Genomic DNA, 25,150 nt, shown 5'->3' with positions numbered 1-25,150 from the left:
CTCCTCCATGCAGTAACAGCATCACTCATGGCATAGTGCCAGGCCATGGCTCTGCCCTCTCTGGGTGGCAGGCTGAGTCCCTCAGGGAGTGGCAGCGTCCTTGCTGTCCCCTGGCAGCAGTGTGCAGGGACCTTCCCAGGCTCTGCCTGTGCCCATTGCCTGCTGGCTGTCACCACACACAGACCCTGTGACACTGGGGATGCTCGAGTGTCGCAGGCACACACTCTGCTGCCCACCCTGCTCATCCTCACCCCAGCTGCTGCTTCCCAGGGAGGTCCCCTACTTCCCCCAAGTGTGGAGGGCCATGCTCAGGTCTGGGAGATGCCTCAGCAAGGACAAGCCCTGTGCCACCAGCTCCATGCCCAGGGCACCTGGAGTAAAGGCCAGTGCATGGAGTATGAAGGCAAACTGGGGGTGGACTCTGCTCTGGTCTGAGGTTGGCACTGCCCAGGAGGACTGCCTGGAGCCTTTGCCAGACAGGGCCTTTGCCACTGCACTGTGGCTCCTGTCCCTCAGCATGAGCAAGACCTGCCACCACAATGATGGGCATGCTGTCAGAGGTCCACTTTCCTGTCTCTGCTCCAGACTGGACGATCCCACTGGGGCCCGGGGCAAGGACAGTGTCCCAGCCTGAGGCTCTCCCCCTTGCAGGAGGCGGTGGCTGGCTGCACAGACCCTGCGATGCCACCCCAGCTCTGGCCAGCACAGCTTTCGAGCGCTCACGGTTGGCAGGGCCTCCCCCATCCCCCTGCTCCTTGCGGTAGCCTTTGCTGCTTCACGGAAAATGTGATGACTCGGCAGCCCCTGAGTTTCCAGGCTGGGTTCCAGCTGCTGGGTGGAGAAACCTTCTGCAGTTGTTTTTGGGTCTGGCACAGCCAAAGGCTTCACTGTCAGGGGGACCAGAGGGGAGATCTGGCATCCCCAGCTGAAGGCGGGCTCTCTCTCTGTCCTTGCCTGTGGTGGCACAGTGTCCGGGGTGGCCGCGGGGAGGGCAGTACTGGCATGTAATGAGCAGCTTCTTCTGTCCAGTATGGGAGGCTGCTGAGCCCTGCGGCGCCAGGGACAGGGCCTGGGTTTGGCTCCCACCAGCGCTTTGGGCTGTTTCCACTGCAGGCACAGCCCAAAGTCCCTGAGCTCAGGCAGCACAACCACCGGGTCCCCAGGTTTAAATCAGTGGGGCTGGTATGGATGTGTCCCCACAGCCAGTGGGATGCCAGTTCTGCATGCCCTGTGATGGGCCACCAGCAACATGCGGAGGTTAGGAAAGCCACTGGGACACCTCCAGGACCATGCCCAGAGGTCAGTCCCAGCCCAGCAGGCAGCAAGGCACAGTGCTGAGGCATCCCCCAGCATGTCCTTGTGCTGGGCAGGGGGTCACCTCTCCTCCTGGACAGGGAGGTGTGGGGCAGTGGCACAGCATGGCAGTGGGCTCCAGGGGGATGGAGACACCATGCTCCAGAGGTCCCTGCTCTGCTCCCTAGCCCAGAGACCAGGGAGGGCAGGACAGACCCCTTGGTCTCTGGGAAAGCCAATGCCTGGAGAAACTACCTTGGTGGTGGTGTTGTACCCCCCCATGCAGGGCCATGGCAGCAGAAGCTGATTTCCAACAAGCTCCTGACATGCCACATCCCACCTACCTCCCTTGCAACTCCATCCTACTGAGCTGGGGTGGCTGGAGGTGGAGATGACCAGCTTTGCAGGGAGGCTGGTGGCAGGAGCGTCGGGGCTGCGGGCAGGCAGGTGTAGGGAGTGTGCATGGGCTCAGCTTGCTCCCCAGCTGGGCAGGGCAGACTCAGCCCAGCTGGAGTTTCGCAGGACTCCAGAGAGTGGGCTTGTCCTCCTGCTGTCCTGGAGCTGCTCTTTGGTGTGTTTTGAAGATAGAGGAGCCCCACCTTGACTGTGTAGCCTGGGAAAATCTCCTGTCTATGCCACTGCAGGAGACACTGCCTCCTGTCACCTGCCTTAGATGCTGTGGGATGCAAAATCTCTTCCCAGGGTTTTCCTTCATAATCAAGGGTCCCTCCTGCCCCATCCCCCTGGATCACAATTTCCAACCCGCCAAGGCCCTCCATCCTAACCTCCAACCCCTGCTTCATCAGCCAGGGGCTCCTCCAATTCAGCTGTGCCATCACCTGCCACCCTCTGGGGACTCCACACAGCCCCATCCACCCCCAGCCTCCCCTGTCTGCTCTGCCTCTGCCCCAGCCATCCTGACCCTCCAGGCTGCTCATGGCAGCACAACCCCATGCTCCCCATCCAGCGCAGGGTCACGTCTCCTTGTGCCACTGTGGCAGGACGCGTTGCCTGACAGCCTGCACCACACCACCGACCCACATGGGGACATCCACCGAAAGCCTCTTTGCAAATGTGTTTGGGGACTGGCCAGCTCTAACCTCCCGGATCCCACTCCGGGCCCCCGGGTAAACCTGGCAAGCCCTTGCTACAGCAGGGAGCTCCAGCCTCCTCCCAGCTGGCTGCAGCCGCCCAGCTCTGGAAAGCGGCCTTTTAAAACAATCCCCAGTCCACTGGAGACGGCAGCATCCAGCCCCAAACCTCCCTCTGCCTCAGCTCGTGGAGGCGGACTCCCTCCCCATCCATCTAAGGCTGGAGGACGTCACCTCCAATATCCATGAGCACCTGCGCTGGACTCAGCTCCTGTGGGGGATGGCCAGTCCCCGGTCACGCCGACGCCCGGCAGCAGGGATGGGTGTCCCCAGCTGTCTGTGGCACTGGTTGATGGGTCATCCCCATCACCCCAGGTGCTGGTGGACCTCAGTCCCAAATGCTTATCAGGGGATCCCCAAGAACCAGAGCTTTTATCCTGGGCCTCCATCACTTGAGAAGATGCACTGCTTGCATTTTTGACATTCAGCCCTCCCCGGAGCTGCCAGGATTAAGGATTAAAAAGCTTGTCTGCACTGGAGCCAAGGTATTGCCTTCTGCTCCCACCCCGATCTTCATGTCCAGGGTGCAGAGGGAAGGCAGAGGGAGGGACAGCCACTGCTGGGGACAGAGTGACTCGAAGGGCCTCCAGTTGTTGAGCTGTGCCTCTGCTGGGGGGACGTCTGAGTCATTAACAGAGGAGACGAAGGTGACAAATAAACCCTCACTGCTGGGCTGAGCAGCAGCGCCAGGGCTCCTTTACTCTCAGCCCGCTCCAGGCAGGGGACTGGACCACTGCAGAGATGCGACTGTGACCACACACCAGGACTCCTGGCATCCGTCTCATTTGGCCAGGACCCGGGGAATTAACTGTCCCCCATGCAAAGAGAAGGGGACTCATGTGCTCTGTCCCCTTTCCCAGCTGGCCCCATGAGCCTGGGGGCTGTCAGGAGGTTTGGGGGGTGGACCTGGGGTTGGACTTGTGGTCCTTGTGTCCCCACCTCTTCTCAATTATGTGCAGGGGCTGGGGCTTTCCCATGTCTTTGCCCAGGCACTGGGGGCTGATCTGTCTCTCACAGGTCCCACCTGACAAACCTCTGAGTTTTTGAGGGAAGGAATCTGCTGTTCTGGGGCCATGGGGATGTGTCCCACCCTGACAGCTCAGTGGCTCACAGCAATAAGCAGAGCTTGAATAGCCCCCGTTGTTGGCCATGCTGGCTACTGGGGCAGACTCCCACGGCCACACAGGCTGCGCTGGCTTCCAGGATAGATGCATCACTGAACCTCTTCCAGCACTGTCCCAGATCTCCAGCGCTGATGTGAAGCCAATGGCATCTCCGCTCTGAATCAGAGCTGGCATCCTGCCATGCATTGCACAGACACAGCACAGCACCACACAATGCACGGCCCTGCACACGGCTGGGGGGGCACAGTGTGCTCCCCATGGCAGCACCGCATACAACTCCTACAACCCACAAGCAGACAGGGCACAGCCCAGACCCAGCCAACCCCTCAAATCGGCAAAGCACGGTCCAGGTATCTTTGCACCCATGGGAGGCAGCACACAGGAACCTCTCACAATGTATACACACACACACACACACACACACACACATTCACACACCTCCCAGCTCCAATCTGCCTGCCCCTGTGCCATGAGCATCACACAGAGGCACACGTCTCCCTTCCCACCCAGCGTGACCAAACCTCCCATTCCCCATCAGCATCCCGTGCAGAAATTCATGCATGCAGAGCTAAAGGGTGCACGAACGTGCCAGGCACAGAGACAGCCGCAAGGTGCACAGCACCCCGGGTGCACACCCCTGCCATGCTCCCTCCAGCACCCGAGCCCAGTCGCCGGAGGCTGCGGTTCCGCCCTCCCTCCCCTTGCTGGGGGCTGGTTTGGGCACTCCCTTCCAGCTCAGAGCTGCCATCTGTCCTGTCCTGTCTCCTCCCCGCTCCTCCCCTCTCAGCACCAACTCCCACAACTCTGCAGAACTCCTTCTGATGGCCAGACCGGGCTCCAGCCGTGCAGAGACCCAGCCACAGCGAGAGCCCCCCCTCCAAGCCCCCCGGCAAGCAGCTCTCTGGCCGCAGCACACACTCGCTCGCACAAGGACAGCTGCAGCGTCACCGCCGAGGGACACAGATCCGCGGGAACAATAGCAAATGCACACAGCGAGAGGCACACACACACACACTGGACTGCTCCCAGCCCGGAGGCGCGCTCTGCTCCTGCCCAAGGACAGCTGGCAGGGCTGATGTGCAACGCGCTGGCATGCGACGCCTGTCCCCACTGATGTCATCCTGTCACCTGCGCTCGGAAAGCATGTGGGGATGCAGCGCCTCGATGCCATGGGAGAAGGGGCTGGCTGGGGACAGCCTCTGCTGAGAAGCTACCCCCCACAACTTGTCAACCCTCTAATCTGCAGCCACCCTGGTCCCAATGAGACTACCGCTGCTGCCGCTGCTTTTCCTGTGGGTGCCGTGGCTCCTGGGAACCCTGGCAGAGGTAAGACCTTGTCTCTTCAACCCCCTGTTTGTCCATGCAGGCTCTTGGCTCCAAGCTCTCTGGCGGCAAGGGGCTTTGCATAGTCCTACCCCGCTGAGGAATGACGGCATATTTCTGGGCTGCCTCTCCAGCCATGCAGCTGCACCAAATTAGCGACGTTTGCAATTACAAGCTGGGTCCGCTTCCCCCCTCCCTCGCCATGCCCTCTTGCCCCAGCGCCTGGGATCTGAGCGTGTTACTGCTGCCATGGCTGCACGGCTCCTCGCCCCAGGAATTGACTGGCTGCTGTTCCCAGGGGTCTGGAGCCCCTTCACTCCCCTCCTCGCACACACTCCCAAAAGCACCGCAGTTGGTCGGGGAGCCAGAAATGGGTCAGCCAGCAGAGCCAAGGGGGAAATAACTAAAGAAAGATGATTGCTCCTCTGTGGCTTGTTGCGGGACAGGGAGTGGGCAGAGATTATTTCCTTTAATGTGGAGGGAACTAGCCTCAACCTAAGCAGGGCACACCCTGCTCGCGAGCAGACTGTGGGGAGACGGGTGTCCCGCGAGCGTGCTCAGCACCCGCTGCAGTGTGGAGGGTGCTGGATGCTCTAGAGCTCTCAGGCAAAGCCCTCACTTTGCAGCCTGTGGGGGATGGCAGCTGGACTGTCTGGGGTCCCTCTATCGTCCCCCCCCATAGTCATGGGAAGGGGGTTGGTGCCTGTAGAGGGAATGAGATTGCCAGGGCCTGTCCAGAGCTCCCTCCCTCCCCAGATCTTTCCCTTGTGCCCTGGCTGTTTTTCTGGGATGTCTTCCCCTGTAGGCATGGCCCCATGTTGGTCTGCAGTCCCAGGACCCATGCAAAAGGCCAGGGCAGCCCCCAAGCTACATCTGCTGAGTCTGTCTCCCTGCCTTGGATAGGGAAGGGCGATGTGAGCAGTGACCTGGCCTCTCCTGCAAAGAGGGGTCACAGTCCCCAGAGGGCCGCAGCCCCCAGATGCCATGTCTGGGTGGGACCTGTGCCTGGCCAGCCTGACCCCTGGCCTGGCACAGGGCACTTCTCCCAGGCGTTGGTCTCAGCTCAGACCACCTCACCTTGCCCCTCTCTCACTTGACACCTTCAATCCCCCAGGGCAAGGGATGCAACCGGACAGCACGGGCAGGGTTGGAGGGACAGGATGCACCCAGTGATAGAGGTAAGTGAAAGCAAAGAGGTCCCCAGGCTGCAGAGGGTGGTCTTGGTGCTCAGGAGCTGTGACATGAGCAGATGTGCAGGGCCAGGACTCTTGGAGTTAAGAGTAGCTTTGTAAATACTCTGCTTTAGACTTACTGCAGGCTGCAGATCATGACCAGGGAAGGGGAGGGAATCAGCCCCATCCTTTTCCAGCAACCAGCCTTATGGGGGAGCAGTATGAGAGATTGTCAAGGCTCCAAGCTCCCTCCTTCCCACGGAACATCAAGCAGGCTCAGCAGCAGCACAGCCATAGGTGCCCTGCACTGAGCCCCTGCAGCTTCCTGGGCAGTATCATGCTCCATGGGGCAGCCCCACGGCTGTGCCAAGCTGGCTGGGGAGCAGCACAGCCACACTTGCCCTGCAGCCAGGAAGCGGTGCCATATGCTTGGAGCCCGCATGGTGCCTGCATGGTGCTGGCCCGTGCCAGTGAAAGCTCTCCCAGATGATCTGCAGGCACCAGTCAGGGCATGGGGTGTACCTGGATGTGGCTGTCTGTGATGCGGTTAGTGGAGCTTATCTATGGGGATGTGAGCAGTGTTGTGATCATGGGCCTCAGGGCTGGAGGATGCCTCTGGCCCATTTTAGATATTAGTACATTTGTACTGCAGAGGTGAAGATGATTGCCAAGTGACAGATGGAGGCAGCCGATGCAGTCTGTTGGAAACCTGAGAGAAGCAGACAAACATGGGTGGAGAACTCATACCTTCATGAGATAAGAAAGAGCCCACAGTGAAAAACCATCCCTGTTTGAACTCCATGCAGGGCACAATCCCGCTGGCTGTCTTCAGGACGAGATTAGCCATGCCCTGTGCTCCATGAGCTGCTGTGACTGGGTCTCTGCTGACAGCAAGGGGAGCCCAGGGCAGCTGGCTCAGGTGTAGACACCTGACCCGTGGACACCCAACTACATTCAGATAACCCTTCCTGAGCAGTCTGTTCCTAAATCTGCACTTGGACTGCTCAGGGATGGCACTGAGAAGGCCTTTCCCAGGGGGACTACGTGCTCCTCTTTTGTGTCCATCTACCTTGCCCAATTCCCTTTGCGCTCATCTGCTGAGTGAAGCTCTCAGCACGGCAGCAGGCTCCAAACAATGGCATTGCATGAAACAGAAGTTGCATGTAGTTCTGAAACTGTCCAGCTTTGTGGGAAGGCCACACACAACACCTGAGCAGTCCCAAAGGTGCCCCTGCTCCTGGGGCTCACCCCACACTGCTCCTCTTTTGCTGTGTAAAGGCAGCCCCGAGGCAGACCTCTGGGGCAATAGCTGTGCTTGTTTAAAGCTTTCTTGCCATGCCAGATCACATGTAAGCCTGTTACAACATGTTGCCCGTCATAAATTTCAAGTGCTAATTATTACACAAATGTTTTATTAGCACTGGAGCTGTTCTGGTGTTTCCCAAAGGCTGAAAGCTCATCGTTCACAGCAAGGCTGGGGATGGGGAGTGTGTGACGATCAGCTAGTGGAGGCATGGGGAGGCAGAGATGGAGCCTGCAAGGGTCACGTTGCCAGCTTGGTCCCAACAGACAGGATCTGTCTGGCTCCTGTTTGTGTAGGTGGTTCCTCAGCAACTCTAAGGGCAGGGATTCAATAGCAGTTTTGGCCACTGACCCACCAATTAGGCCAAGCCCTGTACGCCACTTCCTTGTCCCCAGACACTCTCCATCTGGATGCCACAGCACCGGCCCTGCAGCCGCAGCATGCTGACCTTGCTGCTGCAGCAAGGCCAAGGCAGGGACACAACTCAGCAGGGGGTTGTGCAAACCTGGCCCCACATTTCCTCCACGTACACAGTGTCCTGCTCTTCCCATGTCATCTCTGCACTGGGCAGGACGGTGGGGAGTCAGTGCCTGGATCCCTCCAAAGCAGCCTTTACCCGCTCCTCTGTCAGAGCCCACACAGAGACAGAGACTACTGCAGGGAGCATAACGGCCCCCCTGCCATGTCCATCCTGCTCCCTCACTGGCCATTGTCTTGCTTCTGCAAGGTGGACCCAGAGCCCTTCAACATCTTTTTGGCGGCTCAAACCAAGGTGGTGAGCAGTGGATTATACCCAGCCAGGGCAACTTTTCTGCCATAAATCAGGGCTGTCTGGACAAAGCTTGTGGCCTGAAGCCTTCTGGTCTTTCTCCAATGGAGGAGATGCTCCATGTTTAGGAGCATCTCTTTCATGTGATGCCTTTGACCCCAGTCTGTAGGGGTTTCTGAACTTTCTTGTGTTTTCCAAAGGCTGTTCAGAGCCCCTGGGGCTGGGGAGCCTGACCGAAGCGGGGCAGTGCCCATGGTGGTGGCCAGTGCCAAGGTGTGCAGCAAGGCTGGGTGGGCTGGGGAGCCTGGCCCTGCAAGCTGGCCACCCAGCAGCACCACAGCTCCCTGTTGATGGTTTCGGCTTTGCCTCTGCAGGGACGCTCCTGAACCTCAGCGTGAGTGACCATGGCCGGTCAGACTCCCTCCTTCTGTCCTGGGATGAGCCGGAGGGGGGTGCCGAGGGATATTCGCTTGCCCTCTCCTCCCTGGGGTCAGGCATGCCACTGCAGAATGGATCTGCTGGACCCAACATCACCAGCTTCTGGTTCCACGGGCTGACCCCTGGCATGCGCTACAAGGTTGAGGTGACAGCCACGCTTGCCTGCATGGAGACCACCAGCCAGACAGTCATGGCACAGACAAGTAAGGGTTCCCCAGGGACTGCAGAGTCAAAGGGTCTGAGTGCTCCTACCAATGATCGTCACACTGCTTTGGAGTGTGTGAAGTACAGGTGTGTGCAGAGTCCTGTAAGTCCTTGGGGAGGTCAGGTCTTTCCTCACTTCCACAAGGATTAGGGTCCTTCCCTGGTCCCCAGAGCCCCAGGGGTCATTCCCTCATCCATGTGGAAGGACGGTCCTGCCCCTGCACCTTGCATGGGCAGGGTTCAGGCTATATCTTCTCCTGGAATAATATAGCTAATGATGGACCAACCTATGATGTGGACTGCAGAGAGCTGAGGGGTGGAAAAAGTCGTGCCTGGAGGTCTAGAAAGAGCTACAAGGAAGTGATTTTGGCACATCTCTGTCAATCACTGGCTCACCCACCAAGCCTTGCTCTATGCCCTCCCTGTCTGATGCGAAGGACTGGGGGAAGGGGGCAGGGCTGGTGAGCCCACAGCTCAGGTGAGGATGGCAGCCCTTGCCTGCATCTTTCCAGAAGATCCTTGGGTAAATCAGTGCAGGTGAAGGTGGAAAACCTAGAAAAGGAGAATAGAGCTGGAGGGAGGGGGTTGTCCAGCAGAAGGGATGGTGTCAGACAGCAGTGGTGGCTGCAGGGAGCAGGGGCTGGTGCTCATGGGAAGGCAGGTGGCAGGACCCACAGGGCCAGCAGGAACAGAGGACCTGGCAGCAGGTGAGCTCACAGGTAAGCACTGGTGGCTTAACCTTTCTCAGTGTGTACCTGGTGTGTTGTCCCTGACCAAGCCTCCCTGCCCAGTTCAGAGTGACTGTGCAGAGACTGATCCAAAGGGGACGGTGCAGCCCACACAACCTGTGGGAGACTGGGGGGCTGGTAGGAAGGTGATGGGGCTGTGCTTGGGGGATTGGGTCCTGTGGAGCTGGCTGTCAGGACCTCACCAGGACCTCACCAGGTGAAGACACTGTCCCACTGGCCCTTGAGCAACCTGGCAGGTCAGGCATCGCAAGGCAACCAGCCAACCCCGTGCCATGTCTGATGCAGGTCCTTCACCCGTCCGCAACCTGAGCCTGAGCAGCGACGGGAGCTCTGCTGTGCTGCATGCCTCCTGGATGCACGCCCACGGGCAGCGAGACGGCTACCACCTTGCCCTCTACCACAGCGACTCCCAGACACTTGTGAGAAATGCGTCCATCCTGCCAAACGCCTCCACGTTCCTGTTTGATGGGTTGCTGGCTGGCAGCGAGTACGCCTTGAAGGTCAGCACGCTGGCTGGATCCAGCCAGGCAAGCACCAGCATCCACCAATGGACAGGTAGGGAGTGATGGGTGTGCCTGCCCAAGAGGGAAGGGGTGGGAGAAAGGGTTTGGCAGGAGGGGTGCAGCACACATGCGGGCTGGGCTGGTGGAGAGGGGGAGGAGGTCTCCAGGCTCAGGATGGGGAGTTTGTGTGGGAAGGGGAAGAGCTGGGAGTTTTTCACATCCCCACTGTGAGCCCAGTGTGCTTGGCCAAGGGGACGGACCTTGCACCTCAGTCCCTGCAGGACCCGCAGCTTGGGTTTGTGTGCTCCATGTCCCCATGGGAGAAGGGCAATCTGGGGATCCTGACAAAAGGCCTTGGCTGGTGGGAGCTGCAGAAATGTTGCATTACCTGGGCTGCCACCCCCTCTGCCCTGCAGCCTGAAAGAGCATGACAGTATGGAGGGACCTCAAGAGCCCCTCAGCTTGCCTGGGAGGCATGGGAGAGACATCCCTCAGCAGACCCCTGCCACACCTTCAGGCCCCATGCCAGCATAGAAAGCAGCCATGGGCATAGAAGACCCTGGGGAGGGAGAAGGGTCCAGGGAGCCCCAGCCCCAGCGCTGAACCTCACTGCCTCCTGCTTTTCCCCTCAGCTCCCTCCATCCCCACTCAGCTGAAGCTCAGCCCGGGCTCCAGCACCAGCCTCGTCGCCTCCTGGGCGGGTGCTGGGGGGGCCGCCTGGCTGCACCTCGCGCTCCACAACCTCCTCACCCAGACTGTGACCACGACCCTGTCGGCCAGGAGGGGCCTCACCAGCTACACCTTCCAGCATCTCCACCCCGGCACCCAGTACTGGCTGGGGCTGAGTGCCACGGCAGGGCCCTACACTGTGGGGGGGCCCAATGCCACCACCTGGACATGTGAGTATGATGGCCAAGGATGGAGGAGGACCTCGGTGGCCCTGGCTTTCTCCCTGCCTCTGGTCCAGCCTCTGAATCCAAAGGTCTTCTGCCAGAGCCGCGGTGCAGATGGCAATTCTTCTGCTTGGACCTGGCCAAAAGCCACTCCAGGACCCGTCTCTGGGGCACTGCGATAGTGGGGCCATTGAGTTCCCAGTGCTGGCCCAGTGAATTCCCAGTGCTGGCCTGCTTCTCCCTGGGATGCACTGGGATCAGCCTGTGGCCTCTCCCTGAGGAGGAGGATGGAAGGGCAGCAGATCCCACTGATGTGCGGTGCAGCTGGGGACGGGCTCTCACGTGCCTCAGGGCTGTCCAAGGGCAGCAGAGAAAACAGGGGGCAAGAGGATAGCAGTTTGAACTGGAGGTTGCTGGAGGGAAATGGATCTTTGGTTGCCTTTGATTGCTGTCAAGGGTATATTTTGGTAGCACCTGATAACCTCATCCTGGTGGATGTCCCTAATGTGCTGGGTGCTGTGCAAACACAGCCAAGGAAGCCAGCCTCTGGCAGGTCAAAAAATTGAGGGTAGCCCTCCCAGACCCCAGCTAGTTGCGCCATTCAACCCGACTTCCTCCACCTTCTGGCCTTAGGCTGACAAGGGCCCCAAGAGCAGGTGGCTTCCACCACTACATTCCTGGTTTGCTGCCAGCACTGTCTGTAGCACGGTGAACAGTTCTGGCCCTGGACTTGCTCTCCCAGATGTTCCCAGGAAAACCAGGGGGAAAATGGAGAGGGCAAACCTAGCCTCCTGGACAGAGCAAGACTCATGCCGAACACCAAGAAAGCATTGGCCCTCTCTAGTGAGGAGCAACAAATCATGGAGGTGCCAAGCTGAAAACTCAGGGCTGTTGGGGCCAGTGACTCCTCCTGGCCCTGGGCAGAGACACTGGTCAGGCGTACGCTGGAAGGACCTGGTTGCCACCAGGTGACAAGCCTCCAGCTCTTTCCTGCTCTGCCTGCCAGTCCAGGAAGCTGGAGCCTGCTCACTGCTGACTCTGCAGCTGGGATTTTGGAAGACCTCCACGCTCGCAGCTGGTTTGTTTCTGCTATGGAGTGAGTCTGACTTGATCCCTGCTGTTGCCAGTCTGCGGCTCTGACGTACCAGACTGAACAAACGTCTCTGGTGCCAGACGCATGAGCCAGGGGTGTCCAGCCAGGAGTTCAGTCCAGGCCAGTTCCTGGGAATATCAGCAAGCTCATGATGGGACCAGAATGGACAGGAGGGGGACTTTTAGGAATTTCCCAGCAGGGCTGCCAACTTCGTCTGGGCCCTGCTAGACCAGGAATGCTTGTGCTGGGGAACAGAGACAGCATGCTCCAAAAGGATGTCTAAGGCTGGATGTAACCCTGCAGATAAGGAAGCAGGGAACGAAGCTCAGGGGTGTATGGGGTCCAGAGCACCCCATAATCCTGACGTGCACAATCCCATTTCCTTCCCTTCCAGACCCCCTGAGCCCTGGCAATGTGACTCTGAGCAGCGCAGAGGAGCAGAGCTCCTTGCAGGCTCGCTGGAGCACCCCAGCGGGAGAGAGGGACTTCTACCTGGTGACGCTGCAGGAGGGAGAGGATGGTGCTCCAACAAGGAACATCTCTGTCGGTGGAGACAATGGTCATGTCACCTTCCACGGGCTGAGCCCCGGGAAGCAATACTGTGTCCAGGTGACGGCAGTGGCTGGGCCTTACCAAGCATCAGCCCGCAGCACAGCAGCCTGGACACGTAAGCAGAAAGCCCGAGCATGTCCTTTCAAGGCCATTTCTGCCGCTTGATGCAGGGGCTGATGCCCAGAGGCAGGCTGGTGGGATGGGGAGGGGGATTATGGCAGGGGCAGAGGATGGGCTTGTGCCCCAGTGGCACCTGGTCTCAAGAGCAGGCTGTGGGTCAGAGTGGCAAAATCTGCTGCCCCACAGTTCCTCGTGAGGGTGGACTCAGAGGTCCTTGGCAGACTCATGCCAGGTAGTGTCAGGCATGAATCAAGACCACATCTTACTCAGTAACCTTTGGACTCAGTGTTTGGCAAGCTTCAAGACATCTTCCTCTGCTCACAGCAGCTGGTTTGGTGGGTAGTGAAGCACCACCAGGCCCCCCACAGCAGCATCTCCCTGTGCCCAGTCCCTCCTGGGCGACTTGGGAAGCCATGGCTGGTGCTGTCCCAGAGCTGCCACCCCGGGAAAGAAGGACTGGAGCCTTAAACAGTGTGGGGAGGCACTTACCCAGCCCCTTGCACTGAGAGAAGTAAAAGGCTCTCCCTGCAGCCCTGGCTGCCCGAGTTTGGTGGGGGGACTGCTGCAGAGCGTCCTGAGAGCAGTCTGGCTGCCACATCACTGCTCCATGCAGTGACATGCATGATCCCATCCTTGTCCCTTGCAGAGCCGCTAGCACCGTCTGGGGTGAGTCTGTCAAGCCAGGGGAGCCCCTACAGGCTACTAGCCAGCTGGGAGGAGGCAATGGGAGAGGGCTACGTGCTGGCCTTCAGCCCCATGGAGCACCCTGTGAAGAACAGCTCACTGCTCAGAGGTGTCACCAACTTCACCTATGAGGACCTCTGCCCTGGGACCCTCTACACCTTTGAGGTCAGCACCGTGGCTGGCCCCTACACATCCACACCCCGGCGCATCACCAACTGGACATGTGAGTGCCACAGCCCTCACCGCAGCCAGACCTGGGGTTCCCACTGGGTCCTGCCTTTCCCCACGATGTTGTGCCTCACGGCATGTGGTAGCACAGGTCTTCTGCAGCTTCATGCAATAAAAGGGCAAAAGGCTCAGGAGGAAAGCAGAGGTGCTGCTGGATGTGCCTGACCCTGGTCTGTATGCCAGTTGCCCGGCACAAGGGTCAGCAGATCCCTGTGCCCTCCTCCTCCCCCAGGCCACCATCCGGCCACCAGGGCTGTATCTGCCCTGAACCACCTCTCCACCGCCCTGGTCCAGACCATCCCACCCACCACCTCCTCCAGCACCAGAGCAGTCCTCTTACTATGCCAGTTTGAACTCTATGCTGGCCCAGTCCCTGCCAAACTGGTGTGTGGGTGTCAGCAGGGGTGACGGTGGCCTGCTCAGACCCCGCGGGTAGCCAGAGCACCTGGGTCTGGGGTTTCCCAGTGAAGCGGCTCCAGCCCCAGCACATTTGGGGTTGCACTTCTGCCAGGTGGCCCCAGTCTGGGTGCAGCTGTGACTCTAGACCTTGCCTTTCCTAGATCCTTTGCCCCTGGAGCAGCTGACCCTCAGCAATCAGGGCCACAGCACCTCACTGCGAGCCTCCTGGAGAGCAGCTCCTGCTGGCAGCACCGGCTACACAGGCACCCTCTGGGAAACCAAGTCCCAGGAGTGGGTCAGGAACATGACTGTGGGGAACAACTGGACAAACGTCACCTTTGAGGACCTGGTCCCTGGGCGACAGTACACACTGGAGATGGCTGCTATGGCTGGACCTTACAGATCCCCTGTGCGATCAGCCACAGACTGGACGTGTGAGTGTGTTACTCCTACCTCACCCCTACTGCAAAATGCAACCATGCCTGGCCAATGAGAGCAGAAAGCTCATGGCATGGAAGCAAGGCAGAGTGTGGACCATGTATGGGGAAGCGGCAGAACCAGGGACAGGGATGCATAGACAGACAAAGAGTGGAAGGACAACCACAGCCACATTCAGCCAGGTTGGAAGTAAAAGGGTCTTCAGTGCAGGAGCAATCCGTCACTGAACGGAAAACTTTTCCAAAAGTAACCCAGCAGGAAAGGTGGGGACCTGCTCCCATGTTTGTTGTGGAGCAGAAGGTCAGGCTGTTTTGGGTTTTGATATGCCAGGGATGATTTCTGACCTGAGTCCACCAGGGACAAGTGGCAAAGGGTGCCCAGGACAAACATGTGCGGGCCCCCACTCCACACCGCGGCAGCTCCCCCATGACTGCCTCTCACTGCCTGGATGTCTCTTCTCTCTCAGACCCCCTGGCTCCGGCCGGCGTGACCCTGACCAACACCCGACGCCCACTGGGACTCTCTGCATTCTGGGACAAGGCTGCTGGTGATGTGGACCAGTTCCACCTCCAGCTCTACAGCAAGAGCCATCCAGCACAGAGGAACATCTCAGTGGGGCCAAACACCCACAACTTCACGTTCCTGGGGCTGTCCCCTGGCATTCAGTACTTCCTGAAGGTGACTGTCCTTGCTGGCCCATACAGATCCTCGTCACACTTTGCCACCGAGTGGACATGTGAGTGAGAAGTGTCCCCAGCCTCCTGCAGGGACGGGGCATCCTGGCACTGCCTGCAAGACCGGCAGTGACATGGACGTGTCTGGGCGGAGGGAGGGCTCTGGTGAGTCCTGCATAGTCCCTGCCCCTGGGAATTGAAGCACGTGTCATGAGTTAGGTGCTGTGTGCCAGTTTCTGGGCCCCAAAAGACCCTTTTCCCCAGTCAAGCTGAACCTTCTGCCTATACTACTTGTGATCTCAAGGCCAGCCTGGAACTGGTGGGAGGGGGATGCAAGAGGGGAAAGACAGAGACCCATCTGGGCTTGCTGCTCCCTGTCCATGGAGCAGAGCAGCCCACTGGGGAGCTGAGTGTTCTCTTCTCAGTACAGCACCTGCCTGCTAGCAGCGCCTTGGGGACATGCACAGGCAACTTGCATGTCCCCCAGGACAGCAGGGCAGCTGGCAGTCAGCTGCCACCACTTCTCCTTTAGCCCTGTGCAGAGGTGCAGGCTTTCTCCACTGTCCTGGCTTCTCCAGTTGCTTTCTTCCACGATCTCATGGATCTCCATGCTGTGTTCCCCCCTAGATCCACTGTCTCTGGCTAATGTGAGCGTACAGCCTGGCCGGAGACCCCAGGAGCTACATGTGAGCTGGGTGGAATCGGGCGGTGGCAGAGACCACTTGGTACAGCTCTCGGTGGCTGAGTCCCTGTCCATCATCAGGAATGTGTCCGTCCCCCGTGGAGTCACCCAGCTTGACCTGGAGGGGCTGGTGCCAGGGTCCCGATACCGCGTGGAGATCATTTCTCAGGCTGGGCCTCATCGCACCTCCTCTCAGACTGCCATCGGCTACACTGGTAGGAACGCAGCTCCTCTGCACCCATCCCCATCCCTGGTACCCAGCCTGGCTGTGACATGGCGAGGGGCTGAGGACCAAGAGAGCGGTCCGAGGGCTGTTCTGCAGGAGGGCCCTGAGACCATGTCCCCACAACACCACTGGTGCCTGTCCCCTACTCAAGATGCTGGCTCTCTTGTTGGGACCCTCACTCATCCTGAGCCCAGCAGGTCAATGGGGCATGTTGTGAGCCTGCCCCAGCACTTTGGGACAAGGGTATCTCAGGCCGTGGTGGTGATGCACTGTTATCACCTGGGACACAGGGAGCAGCTTTGATCTGGGAGCAACCTGCTGCTCTCAGCAGTCTTTAGACAGCATGTGAGATGCTCACAGTCCTGCAGCTCCCACCTTCATTCCCAAACTAGAGTCAGTCCTGAGCATCCCAGGTTTGTCCCCTGTAACACTGTTTCTCTCCCACAGTCCCATTACCTCCTCTTTCCCTGTCGGCAAGCCCTGTCAGCACTGCCTGGGCTCTGGCTGTGCACTGGGAGACCCCTCCTGGGCAGAGGGATGGATATCTGCTCAGCATGCAGGAGGAGGGCTCTTCTGCACCAGCAAGGAACCTGGAAGCAGGGAAGGACAGCACCAATATCACTCTGGCACAGCTGGCACCAGGAACTTGCTACCTTGTTGGGATCTGGGCAGTAGCTGGACCCTACCGCTCCCTCCCCAAGAATGTCACTGGCTGCACAGGTGAGCATCCATACCACACATGGGTGATTTGGGTGGGAACACTGCAAGGAGCTCCAGAATGGGATGGGAATCAATGTTGGCACCCAGGGAGAGGAGGGCACCCTGGCCTGGTTCCCAGTGATGCTGGCCTGCAGTCACCTCCTGCCTCTTGCAGCCTTCTTGTACCACGCGGGCACAGAGTGCTTGCTGGCCGGTTGCTGCTGGCTGCCTGGGGAAAGCAAGACTCCTCCCCGGAGATGGCTGCATGTTCAGAACCGGATCTTTTTCTCTCTGACTCATGTGTCTGTCTTTCCTCACAGTTCCTGCAGCACCGGCAAACCTGAGCCTTACCAACCCAGGCAGCTCTTCAGAGCTTTACACGTGCTGGAACAAGCCCCCTGGCAGGAGGGACCACTACCGTGCTATTCTGTATAGCCTTAGCACCCAGAGCAGGGATCAGGTCCAGATTTTGAGTCCAGATGCCCAGAACATCACCTGGACTCACTTGGAGGCAGGCAGCAGGTTTGCTGTGCAGGTCACTGCTGTGAAAGGCTCATTCGAAGCCTCCTCCACCAACGTCACCCAATGGACACGTGAGTCTGATGGGTTGGGTTGGACACAGCACTCCACTGTGCCCCAGAGCCCCCATCTGAGCTTTGCAGAGCACCCACCGCCACCTTCCCCATCCCAGCCATCCCCGCTGTGCTCCTAACTTCTACATAGTGGTCCCACCTTTCTGCTCACTGTCCTCATTCCTTCCCCAACACAGAGCCAATCCCCCATACCCACCTCAAAGGCTCTGGGTATCTCCTGTGCCATGTCCAGCTGCAAGCCCTGGGGATATTGCACTCAGAGCCACGCGCACTGTCTGCTCATTTGTCCGCATGCTTCTCTCTGGGAGGATCTCTGGTGGCCAGCCTGCCCACCGCTCAGTGGGAGCGGGGGGGCCGGAGTCCAGCCTGTGGCACTGCCAGAGCATGAGGAACGACTGGGAAAAGCAGCCGGCTCATAGCACTGAGCAGCAAGCGGTGGCACGCAAGGGCTGACTGTCTCCCTGTTGCTTTCCAGATCCCTTGGCCCCTGCCAACCTCACCGTGGGCAGCCCCTCTGCCTCTGCACTGCAGGTCTCCTGGGCAGCAATGGGGCGAGGAGCAGAAGGCTACGTGGTGGATATCTATGACACAGCCTCCAGCAGTCATGTTGGGCGCGTGGTGCTCGGTGGGGATGCCAGGAGTCACACCTTCAGCAACCTGAGCCCCGGCACCCGCTACAGCGTGACAGTGAGAGCCACAGCTGGGCCCTTCCACACCAGCACCCCCAACCTCACCCACTGCACACGTGAGTATGATGCTCTCCTTGCAGCCAGGTGTCCTCCACCAGATCTCCCCCTTCCTGGCTCAAATCAGAGGCCATACTGGTGCAGCCAGATCCTGGCTTCCTCTCCCACCCATGCAAGCGCCCAGTGCTCATGCCCTGTTGGATGCAGCCTGGGGAGTCTGTGCATGACCCCGTGGCCTGGCCACCCACGTCCCAGGTAGCCATCCACAGCCATCCACAGCACCAGGGAGGAGGCAATCCCTGGAGACAGCTGCCACAGAGTCAAGGGGAAAGCCAGCCCTCAGGACCCTGCAGGGCTGACCCACCTCCTGCAGCACAGGCTTGGCACAGACATGGAGCATCTCCTTTCCCTCAGCCTGAACGTGGCTCCTGGCAGTGACTCATGTTTCCTCCCCAGGCCCGCTGCCCCCAGCTGCCGTACACTGGCTGAGCACAGGGCACCCCGACAGGCTGAGTGCATCCTGGGGAGCCGCAGCTGGGGAGAGAGACGGCTACACCCTGACCCTCTACCACGTGTGGCTGGGCACCGTGGCAGCTATGGCCTCACTCAGGAGAGATGCCCACAACTTCACCTTCATGGGCCTGACCCCAGGATATGAGTACTCCTTGGAGGCCAGTGCCACGGCTGGACCATACCAGGCAGCGGCACCCAACATCAGTGGCTGGACACGTGAGTGCCCAGAGGAGTGTCCTCTGCAGAGGGCTGGGAGATTTTGCACCACAGGGCAGCCCTGAGGAGGGCTGGGAGGTTTACAGGGGCCCTGGTGCCTTTGGAGATCTGTACACACATGTGCATGGGTGCAACACGCAGCAGTTGATGCATGGGCAAACTGTTACCCTCATGGATGTTCAGCTGTAGACTTGCACAAGTACATGCTGATGACATGCAGGGTTACCCAGCTGTGCCCATGCGGACATCCCTCTGCCCGTGCAGCCCCACCTCCCTGTATGCCAGAGCACTCGCACCCTTGCTGTCTCCTCCAGCAGGTAGAAATTACATTACCATAAAGGTCCATGAATCAGTGTAGTAGAAGGGGCTAATCCACGGTCCTCCCAGGAGAAAGGGTCTTCACTTGTCCCCACCCAGAAAGATTTTAGGGCTGGACAGAGTGTAGTTGCTGTGCCAGCTCTGCCCAGGCAGCTGCATGCCAGCTGGGTGCTGGAGGACGTGTGTGCACACAGCAGTGGCAAAGGTGCTCCAGCTGGGCTATGGGGATGAGAGTGACCTGGATGAAGAAGGGTTGGCATGTGAGGGACCACAAAGGGTGAGCAGCATTAAAGGTGAGGTGGGATGGGGATGCAAAAGAGAAAAATGAGGAGGAATGTGCCAGAGGGGGCCTTCGTGTCCCAGCCCTCAGGGAGCCTCTGTTCTGCTGCACAATGTCCCGTCACGTCAAGTGTGTTTCCTTCTGCACAGTCTCTGGTCCCTAACACCAGGTCTGGTGACTCCCCAGGCCCACTGCCCCCGGCCATGGTGCGCTTGCTGAGCACGGGGCACCCTGACAGGCTGAGCGCATCCTGGGGAGCCGCGGCCGGGGGGCGAGACGGCTACGCACTGACCCTGTACCACGCACGGCTGGGCACCGTGGCAGCTACAACCTCACTTGGGAGAGACACCCACAACTTCACCTTCACGGGACTGGCCCCAGGAAGCAAGTATGTGCTGGAGGTGGTGTCCATGGCGGGGTCCTACTGGACACCTGCAGGGAACGTCAGCAACTGGACATGTGAGTACCCTGTTTTGAGAGTGATGCGTGCCTTGCTGGGCAGTCACAAAGGCTCATGGCAAAGGACACGGCCCCTCTGACCTTCATGGCAGACCGCGAGCCCTGCCTGAACCCAAGGACATGTCAGTCCCATGGCACTGAGCAGGGCTCTGCCCACCCTCACCATCAGCTCCACCAGCCTGGATTAGACCAGCTGCAGCTCCAGGGGCTGTGCTTCAGAGGAGAGGCAACAGACAGGTGCATTCACCTTCCCCTCGCCTCCAGCCAGCTGGGTGCTCCCTCCTCTCCCATCCCTGGGTGTCTCGCTCCAGCTGGGACAGGACTGTCTCTGCTCAGACAAGCACCACTTGAAGCTTTGCAGAAGCTGCTTTTAGCTTCCTCCAGGCTGATGGACGCAGCCATCCAGCCGAGACAAAGTGCCCTCTCCTGTACGGTGCATCCCTTCTGGTGACACTGCCAAGATACCCAGGCAATGTCCTCAGACCCTTCACTGACAACTTCTCCTATCCTGTCTCTCCAGACCCCCTGGCACCCCGTAACGTGTACATGACAAACCAGGGGTATCCCAACAGGCTGAGCGTATCCTGGCAAGCTGAACCCCAAGGACAAGACAGTTACAGGCTTCTCCTGTGTCACTCAGGATCAGGTATTTTGGCAGCCAATGTATCTGTCGGGAAAGGCATCAGCAAATTCACCTTTTCTGGCCTGGCTGCAGGACACAAATACCTGCTGGAAGTGATGTCCGTGGCAGGGCCCTACGCAGCCTCCGCGGGGAACATCAGCGACTGGACAAGTAAGTGGCAAGAGCTGGAGGCCCTTGCATCATGCGTGAGGCTCAGCCTTCCCCAGCCGGGTTGGCTCAGCACCTGCGGTGGGAAGGGGCAGGGATGGGGCTGGGAGGTACCAGCAATGGGATCATGGGCTGTGCGAGCACCAGGTGGAGGGGAGAGCAGGGCAATACTGCTGCCCACAGGACAGTCTGGCAGCCGTGGTTGCTGTTTCAGGAGGCAGACCTCCGGCTCGTGGCCCTGGCTCCTCCAGGCTGGCTCCTCCAGGCCTGGGTGACTGAACAAGAGCAAGGGATCCCAGAGTGCTGCTCTGGTAGAGGACACCCACAGCCTTGGAGACCACGAGGCCTTACAGCCAGTGGGGGACACCCCACCGTCCCCACTGCCTTTCTCCCAGGCACTCAGAAAATTTCTGGTATGGGGGACAAGGGGAGGCTGGGCTTTTTTTTTTTTAAGGAATGTGGAAATTGCAGATAAGCACAATAAGCCTTTTCATGTGCTTGTCCCCACAGTCCCTGCACTTTGTTTGGGGAATCCAGAGGTCTCTGCTCCCACGCTCAGCGAGCCCCTGGCAGAGTGCTGGGAGTCATGTGCAGAGCCCTTCAGGCAGGTCTCTAATGAAACTTGCTAACTAACAGGAGGAAGAACCCATCTCCTCATGCTCCTCACTCTGCATGTCCTCCAATTGCCATTTAAAAGTAATTTCTGGTAGTGGCAGCCAGCAGCTGCAGAAATGTTACCACTGAACACATTAAGTTTCCTTGCATATTACCCATCTTCTGCTTGTATCTCTACAGGATGGAAGAGAGTACATGCATGTCAGTAACTCTCACCTGGTGTGGTTTTCATTGTAGCCCCCTCAGTTCCCAAAAATCTCTCTGCGGTGGCTGAAGGGAACAACACAATGCTCATCTCCTGGGGCAGTGTCTCTGGACAGCAGGACGACTGCCAGCTGTGGCTGCGGGACCCCAGGAACAGCACCCTGCCCTGGCGGCACACTCTCAGCAGAGGGCAAGTCCAGCACCTCCTCCGGGGGCTGATCCCAGGGAGGAACTACTCTGTCTCCTTGAGCTGCGTGGCCGGGCCCTACTGGAGCAGCACCAAACCCTTGGCAGTGCCGATGGGTGGGTATGCGCTGCTGTGGGGATGGGGGGAGTGCAGGCTGGAAGGGGGAGAAACGCCTGGGTGGCCTCAAGACTGGATCAGCCCTTGGGAGCCAACAGAAGCATGAGAAGTCTTCAAGGTGGGAGAAAAGGAAAACCAGCAAGGTGACCCTCTGGTAGCCATCAGCTCCCTAAGCAAGCCCCAACACAGAGATTTCCCATCACCTCGTAGCCTTGCTACCTGTGAAGCAAAGTGGACTCTGCAGAGATCTCCATTGGTCTGCTTCTCCTATAAGACCTCTGCTCAGTCCCTGACCTATTTGCCTTGTCCTGTGGCCCTTGGCACAGAAGGCTCCCAGGTCACAGATGCCCAGCTCTGCTCCTCTCCCATTGACCTAGGGACAAGCAGTAGAGGACCATAGTGGCTCTGGGCTGACACATGGGCTGAGGTTGGGATTTCTCTGATCCATTAAGTACAGAGCCTGCCATGTCTCCTTTGCAGAGCCGAACCCAGTGGAGGATGTGCAATGCCTACCAGAGTCAAGGAGTCTTTACTTGAACTGGACCAGCTCTCCTGGAGATGTGGAGGCTTACGAGGTGGTGACAGAGAGACTCTCTGATGGACCTCCCACCTCCAAGTATGTCATGAGCATCCCTACAAGTGAGGCCAGTCTGGAGGGGCTGGGGCCAAACTCATCGTACCGAATTGTTGTGAGCACAGTGGGCGTGAACACAATGAGGAGCCAGGCTGTGACTCTGCTCTGCAACACAACAGTGGAGGGTGAGTCCCCTTCTTTCCCACAGCCTTGCCACAGACCCCAGGAGAAGACACCCAGTGTTGCTAATTAGACCTGGGGACTCTTTCAGATGCCTGTGAGCCCCGTGTGGTCCTGCACTGAACTGCAGTGGGTCAGGGCTCTGGGCAATGATGCTGGGACCAGTCACGGGCTGAGCAATGTGTGGTGTGTCTGTGGGAGCAGGGACACACTAACAGGCTGCGCTTGCTGGTTTCTCTTCCAGCCCTGCCTCCGCCCCTGCGAGCAGACATCTTCCAGGTGGAGGCCAGCTCCACAGTTATCATTTCATCCGACCTGTTCAGCGAGGAGAACGGCCAGATCGAGTATTATGGTGTCATTGCTACCACTAATGATTCACGTAAGTGCCCCTGCACATCCCAATCTGTAGTGGCTCCCCTGGGCAGCAGGTCCCCTGGACATCACTTTGGGACTGCCACCATCACCTTGTATGTTCCCCTTCAGTGCTGAGGCCCACCCAGGAAATCATGTCCAGCACATGGTATGACCACTATTATGGGACAGAGGACTCCTACCTGGCTGTGCTAATCCCCAATCCCTTCCATCCGAGCCCCAGGAGCTCCCCTGAAACCTGGAGAGTGCCAGTGGGAACAGAGGAGTGCGGCCAGTCCAGGGCAACGTGCAATGGGAAGCTGAAAGCCAACGAACAGTACAGGTGAGAGATGTCAACATCTGTCCTGAGGGGAAGGGGCTGGAGGAGAAAAGGGACTGCATGTGTCCCTGCAAGGTGCCACCAGCTCCTTAGATGTCACCTCACCCTTGTACTCCCCAGACCCCCAGCAGTGGACCCCAGGCTGCTCCACCAAGCAGCATTTGAGGGATGCAAGGGCTGGCATACTGGAGAATATTAGACAGTGTAAGTGGGCAGGGAGAGGGAGACCAGTAGTGAAAGCTGGGGCTGACAAGGGCTGTATGTGTTGCCTTGGGAGCTGGACAGGTGTCCACCTCCAGAGTAAGAACTAAAATGGATGCTCTTATTGGTAGGGCTTTTGCATGTGACCCAGAACCACATGCAGACTCAGAGAGTGCAAAAATGAAACTGATGCAGAAACATTAGTTCAAGTGGTGCCTACACAATTGCAGGCTCAAAGGCTGAGGGTAGCAAATGCACAGGCTAAGGTCCGAGTTCCCCATGAGACACACACAGAGATCACAATATTCATAAATTCAGAGTCTTATTTGACAGTAAATAGAATCCAGGAACATAAATGTACAAGCATGCATATTTTGTTATAGGGTGCCTTTAAAATAGTTGATGGTAAAACAGGTTTTCTACTACAAAGAATCATATCTTTAGTCAGTCCTCTGTTAATTTAGCACCTCACAATTTCATCAAACAGGGACCATATCCCCAGGCATTCCTCTGACAAAGGGATCCCCCAGAATCTGGAAGGTTGTCCCATTTCAGTTTAAAGAAACTTACAGCAAAGGTGGCTGACTAATGATAGAAATTGCTGAGAGTGTTGGGAAAAGAGAAAGAAAGACCATGAGAGAGTGTGTGCGTGAGAGAGAGCTTCACTTTCCCCTATGAGTAAAGTGAGAATTAGATCTGCCCTGAAGTTTTGTGGTGAGTGGAGCCAAGGTCCCTGGTGTTGTGTTTGGATCTGCTGGCTCTCCTTCCTTTCTTCTTTTCTGCTTCACTTTCTCTACTTTTGCTATGTGCAAAAGTACTTATATGAAAAACTTATATGAAAAACTTATATGAAAGGTTGGGATTCACACTTATATGAAAAACTTACATTGATTCTTATGGAGTTTTAGCTTTACACGTGTTGCCATACAGGGGCATTTAACTCAAGCTGCTGTTTGGGGCAGCACTGGCAGAGAACAGAGATTAGTGTTAACACTGGGCTGCATCAGGGGAGTGGGAGATGGCTGCTTCTCCTGGGAAAAAAAGGGAGTTTCCAGAGAGCCATTCCCTTGGAATCCCACCCAGAGCAGGATCATCTAGAGCAAACAGCTCTTCGGGTTCTCCCTAGGTACTGTATTATCATGCCTGGCAGCAGAATGTCATGATGATGCATTCCCATCCCATGCCCACCACAGGTGGTGTGATCCCTGGGCTGGCACAGGAGAGTCTCCAATTGATTCAGAAGGTTTGAGATTGATTGCCCATCAAGCCCATCTATTCTTTATTGCTCCTGCCTGACTCGCCCTTAGGCATGGCAGGGCAAGCCTTACTGCTTAACCCTAGCAGCCTCAGATCTGGCCTTCTGCTCCAGCCATCATGGCTGAGACAGGGCACAGCCTGGGTGCAAGCTGGGTCCGCGTTACAATGCATTGGCTCAGACCAAGGTCTGCCTGACCCATCTCTTGTAGCTGCCAGCAGCCACGAGGGGAGTTTAACAACAGCACAAACACACCGGGGTACCCCTCCACCCCCCCCAAATACTGTCCAGCCAGTCTGAGAGTGTATATCTGCTCTCCATGCTTCCCAGCTGCCATTTTCACTACAACATTGAGGTCCCACAGGGTAGCAGCTAATTCAGAGCCATCAGGGTGTCATTAGCCCACCTACCATGATTGAATAACATGTACTTAACTGTCCCGTTACTCAGGACTAGAAGATCCTTTTGCACCTCTTCACAGCTTGGTTTCATTTTGGCTGCCCTAAACAACATGTATCCTCAGTAAACTGTGCTGCTTTCCTAGTTAATCATTA

General features: G+C 58.1%; 1 protein-coding gene across 3 annotated transcripts in view; it reads left to right on the top strand.

The window, feature by feature from the left end:
• The first annotated feature begins 4,371 nt into the window (after positions 1-4,371).
• The window catches only part of LOC140643217 (receptor-type tyrosine-protein phosphatase V-like), a 36,366-nt gene continuing 15,587 nt past the window's right edge, over positions 4,372-25,150 (top strand). For all 3 annotated transcript variants that reach the window (XM_072844724.1, XM_072844721.1, XM_072844723.1), the window contains exons 1-20: positions 4,372-4,894; positions 6,006-6,069; positions 8,510-8,776; positions 9,812-10,081; positions 10,662-10,928; positions 12,410-12,682; positions 13,334-13,594; positions 14,160-14,432; positions 14,903-15,172; positions 15,738-16,007; positions 16,466-16,738; positions 17,038-17,310; positions 17,786-18,055; positions 18,453-18,725; positions 19,510-19,782; positions 20,303-20,575; positions 21,425-21,694; positions 22,176-22,454; positions 22,694-22,828; positions 22,933-23,143. In XM_072844724.1, coding sequence (XP_072700825.1) covers positions 4,829-4,894; positions 6,006-6,069; positions 8,510-8,776; positions 9,812-10,081; positions 10,662-10,928; positions 12,410-12,682; positions 13,334-13,594; positions 14,160-14,432; positions 14,903-15,172; positions 15,738-16,007; positions 16,466-16,738; positions 17,038-17,310; positions 17,786-18,055; positions 18,453-18,725; positions 19,510-19,782; positions 20,303-20,575; positions 21,425-21,694; positions 22,176-22,454; positions 22,694-22,828; positions 22,933-23,143 — 4,811 coding nt within the window. In that variant the 5' untranslated portion in view covers positions 4,372-4,828. The remainder of the gene's footprint in view (positions 4,895-6,005; positions 6,070-8,509; positions 8,777-9,811; positions 10,082-10,661; positions 10,929-12,409; positions 12,683-13,333; positions 13,595-14,159; positions 14,433-14,902; positions 15,173-15,737; positions 16,008-16,465; positions 16,739-17,037; positions 17,311-17,785; positions 18,056-18,452; positions 18,726-19,509; positions 19,783-20,302; positions 20,576-21,424; positions 21,695-22,175; positions 22,455-22,693; positions 22,829-22,932; positions 23,144-25,150) is intronic.

Source organism: Ciconia boyciana, chromosome 23 (assembly GCF_034638445.1).
Source record: "Ciconia boyciana chromosome 23, ASM3463844v1, whole genome shotgun sequence".
Lineage (NCBI taxonomy): Eukaryota > Metazoa > Chordata > Aves > Ciconiiformes > Ciconiidae > Ciconia > Ciconia boyciana.
Note: the sequence above shows the minus strand (reverse complement) of the source record. Positions and strands in the feature narration are given on the sequence as shown.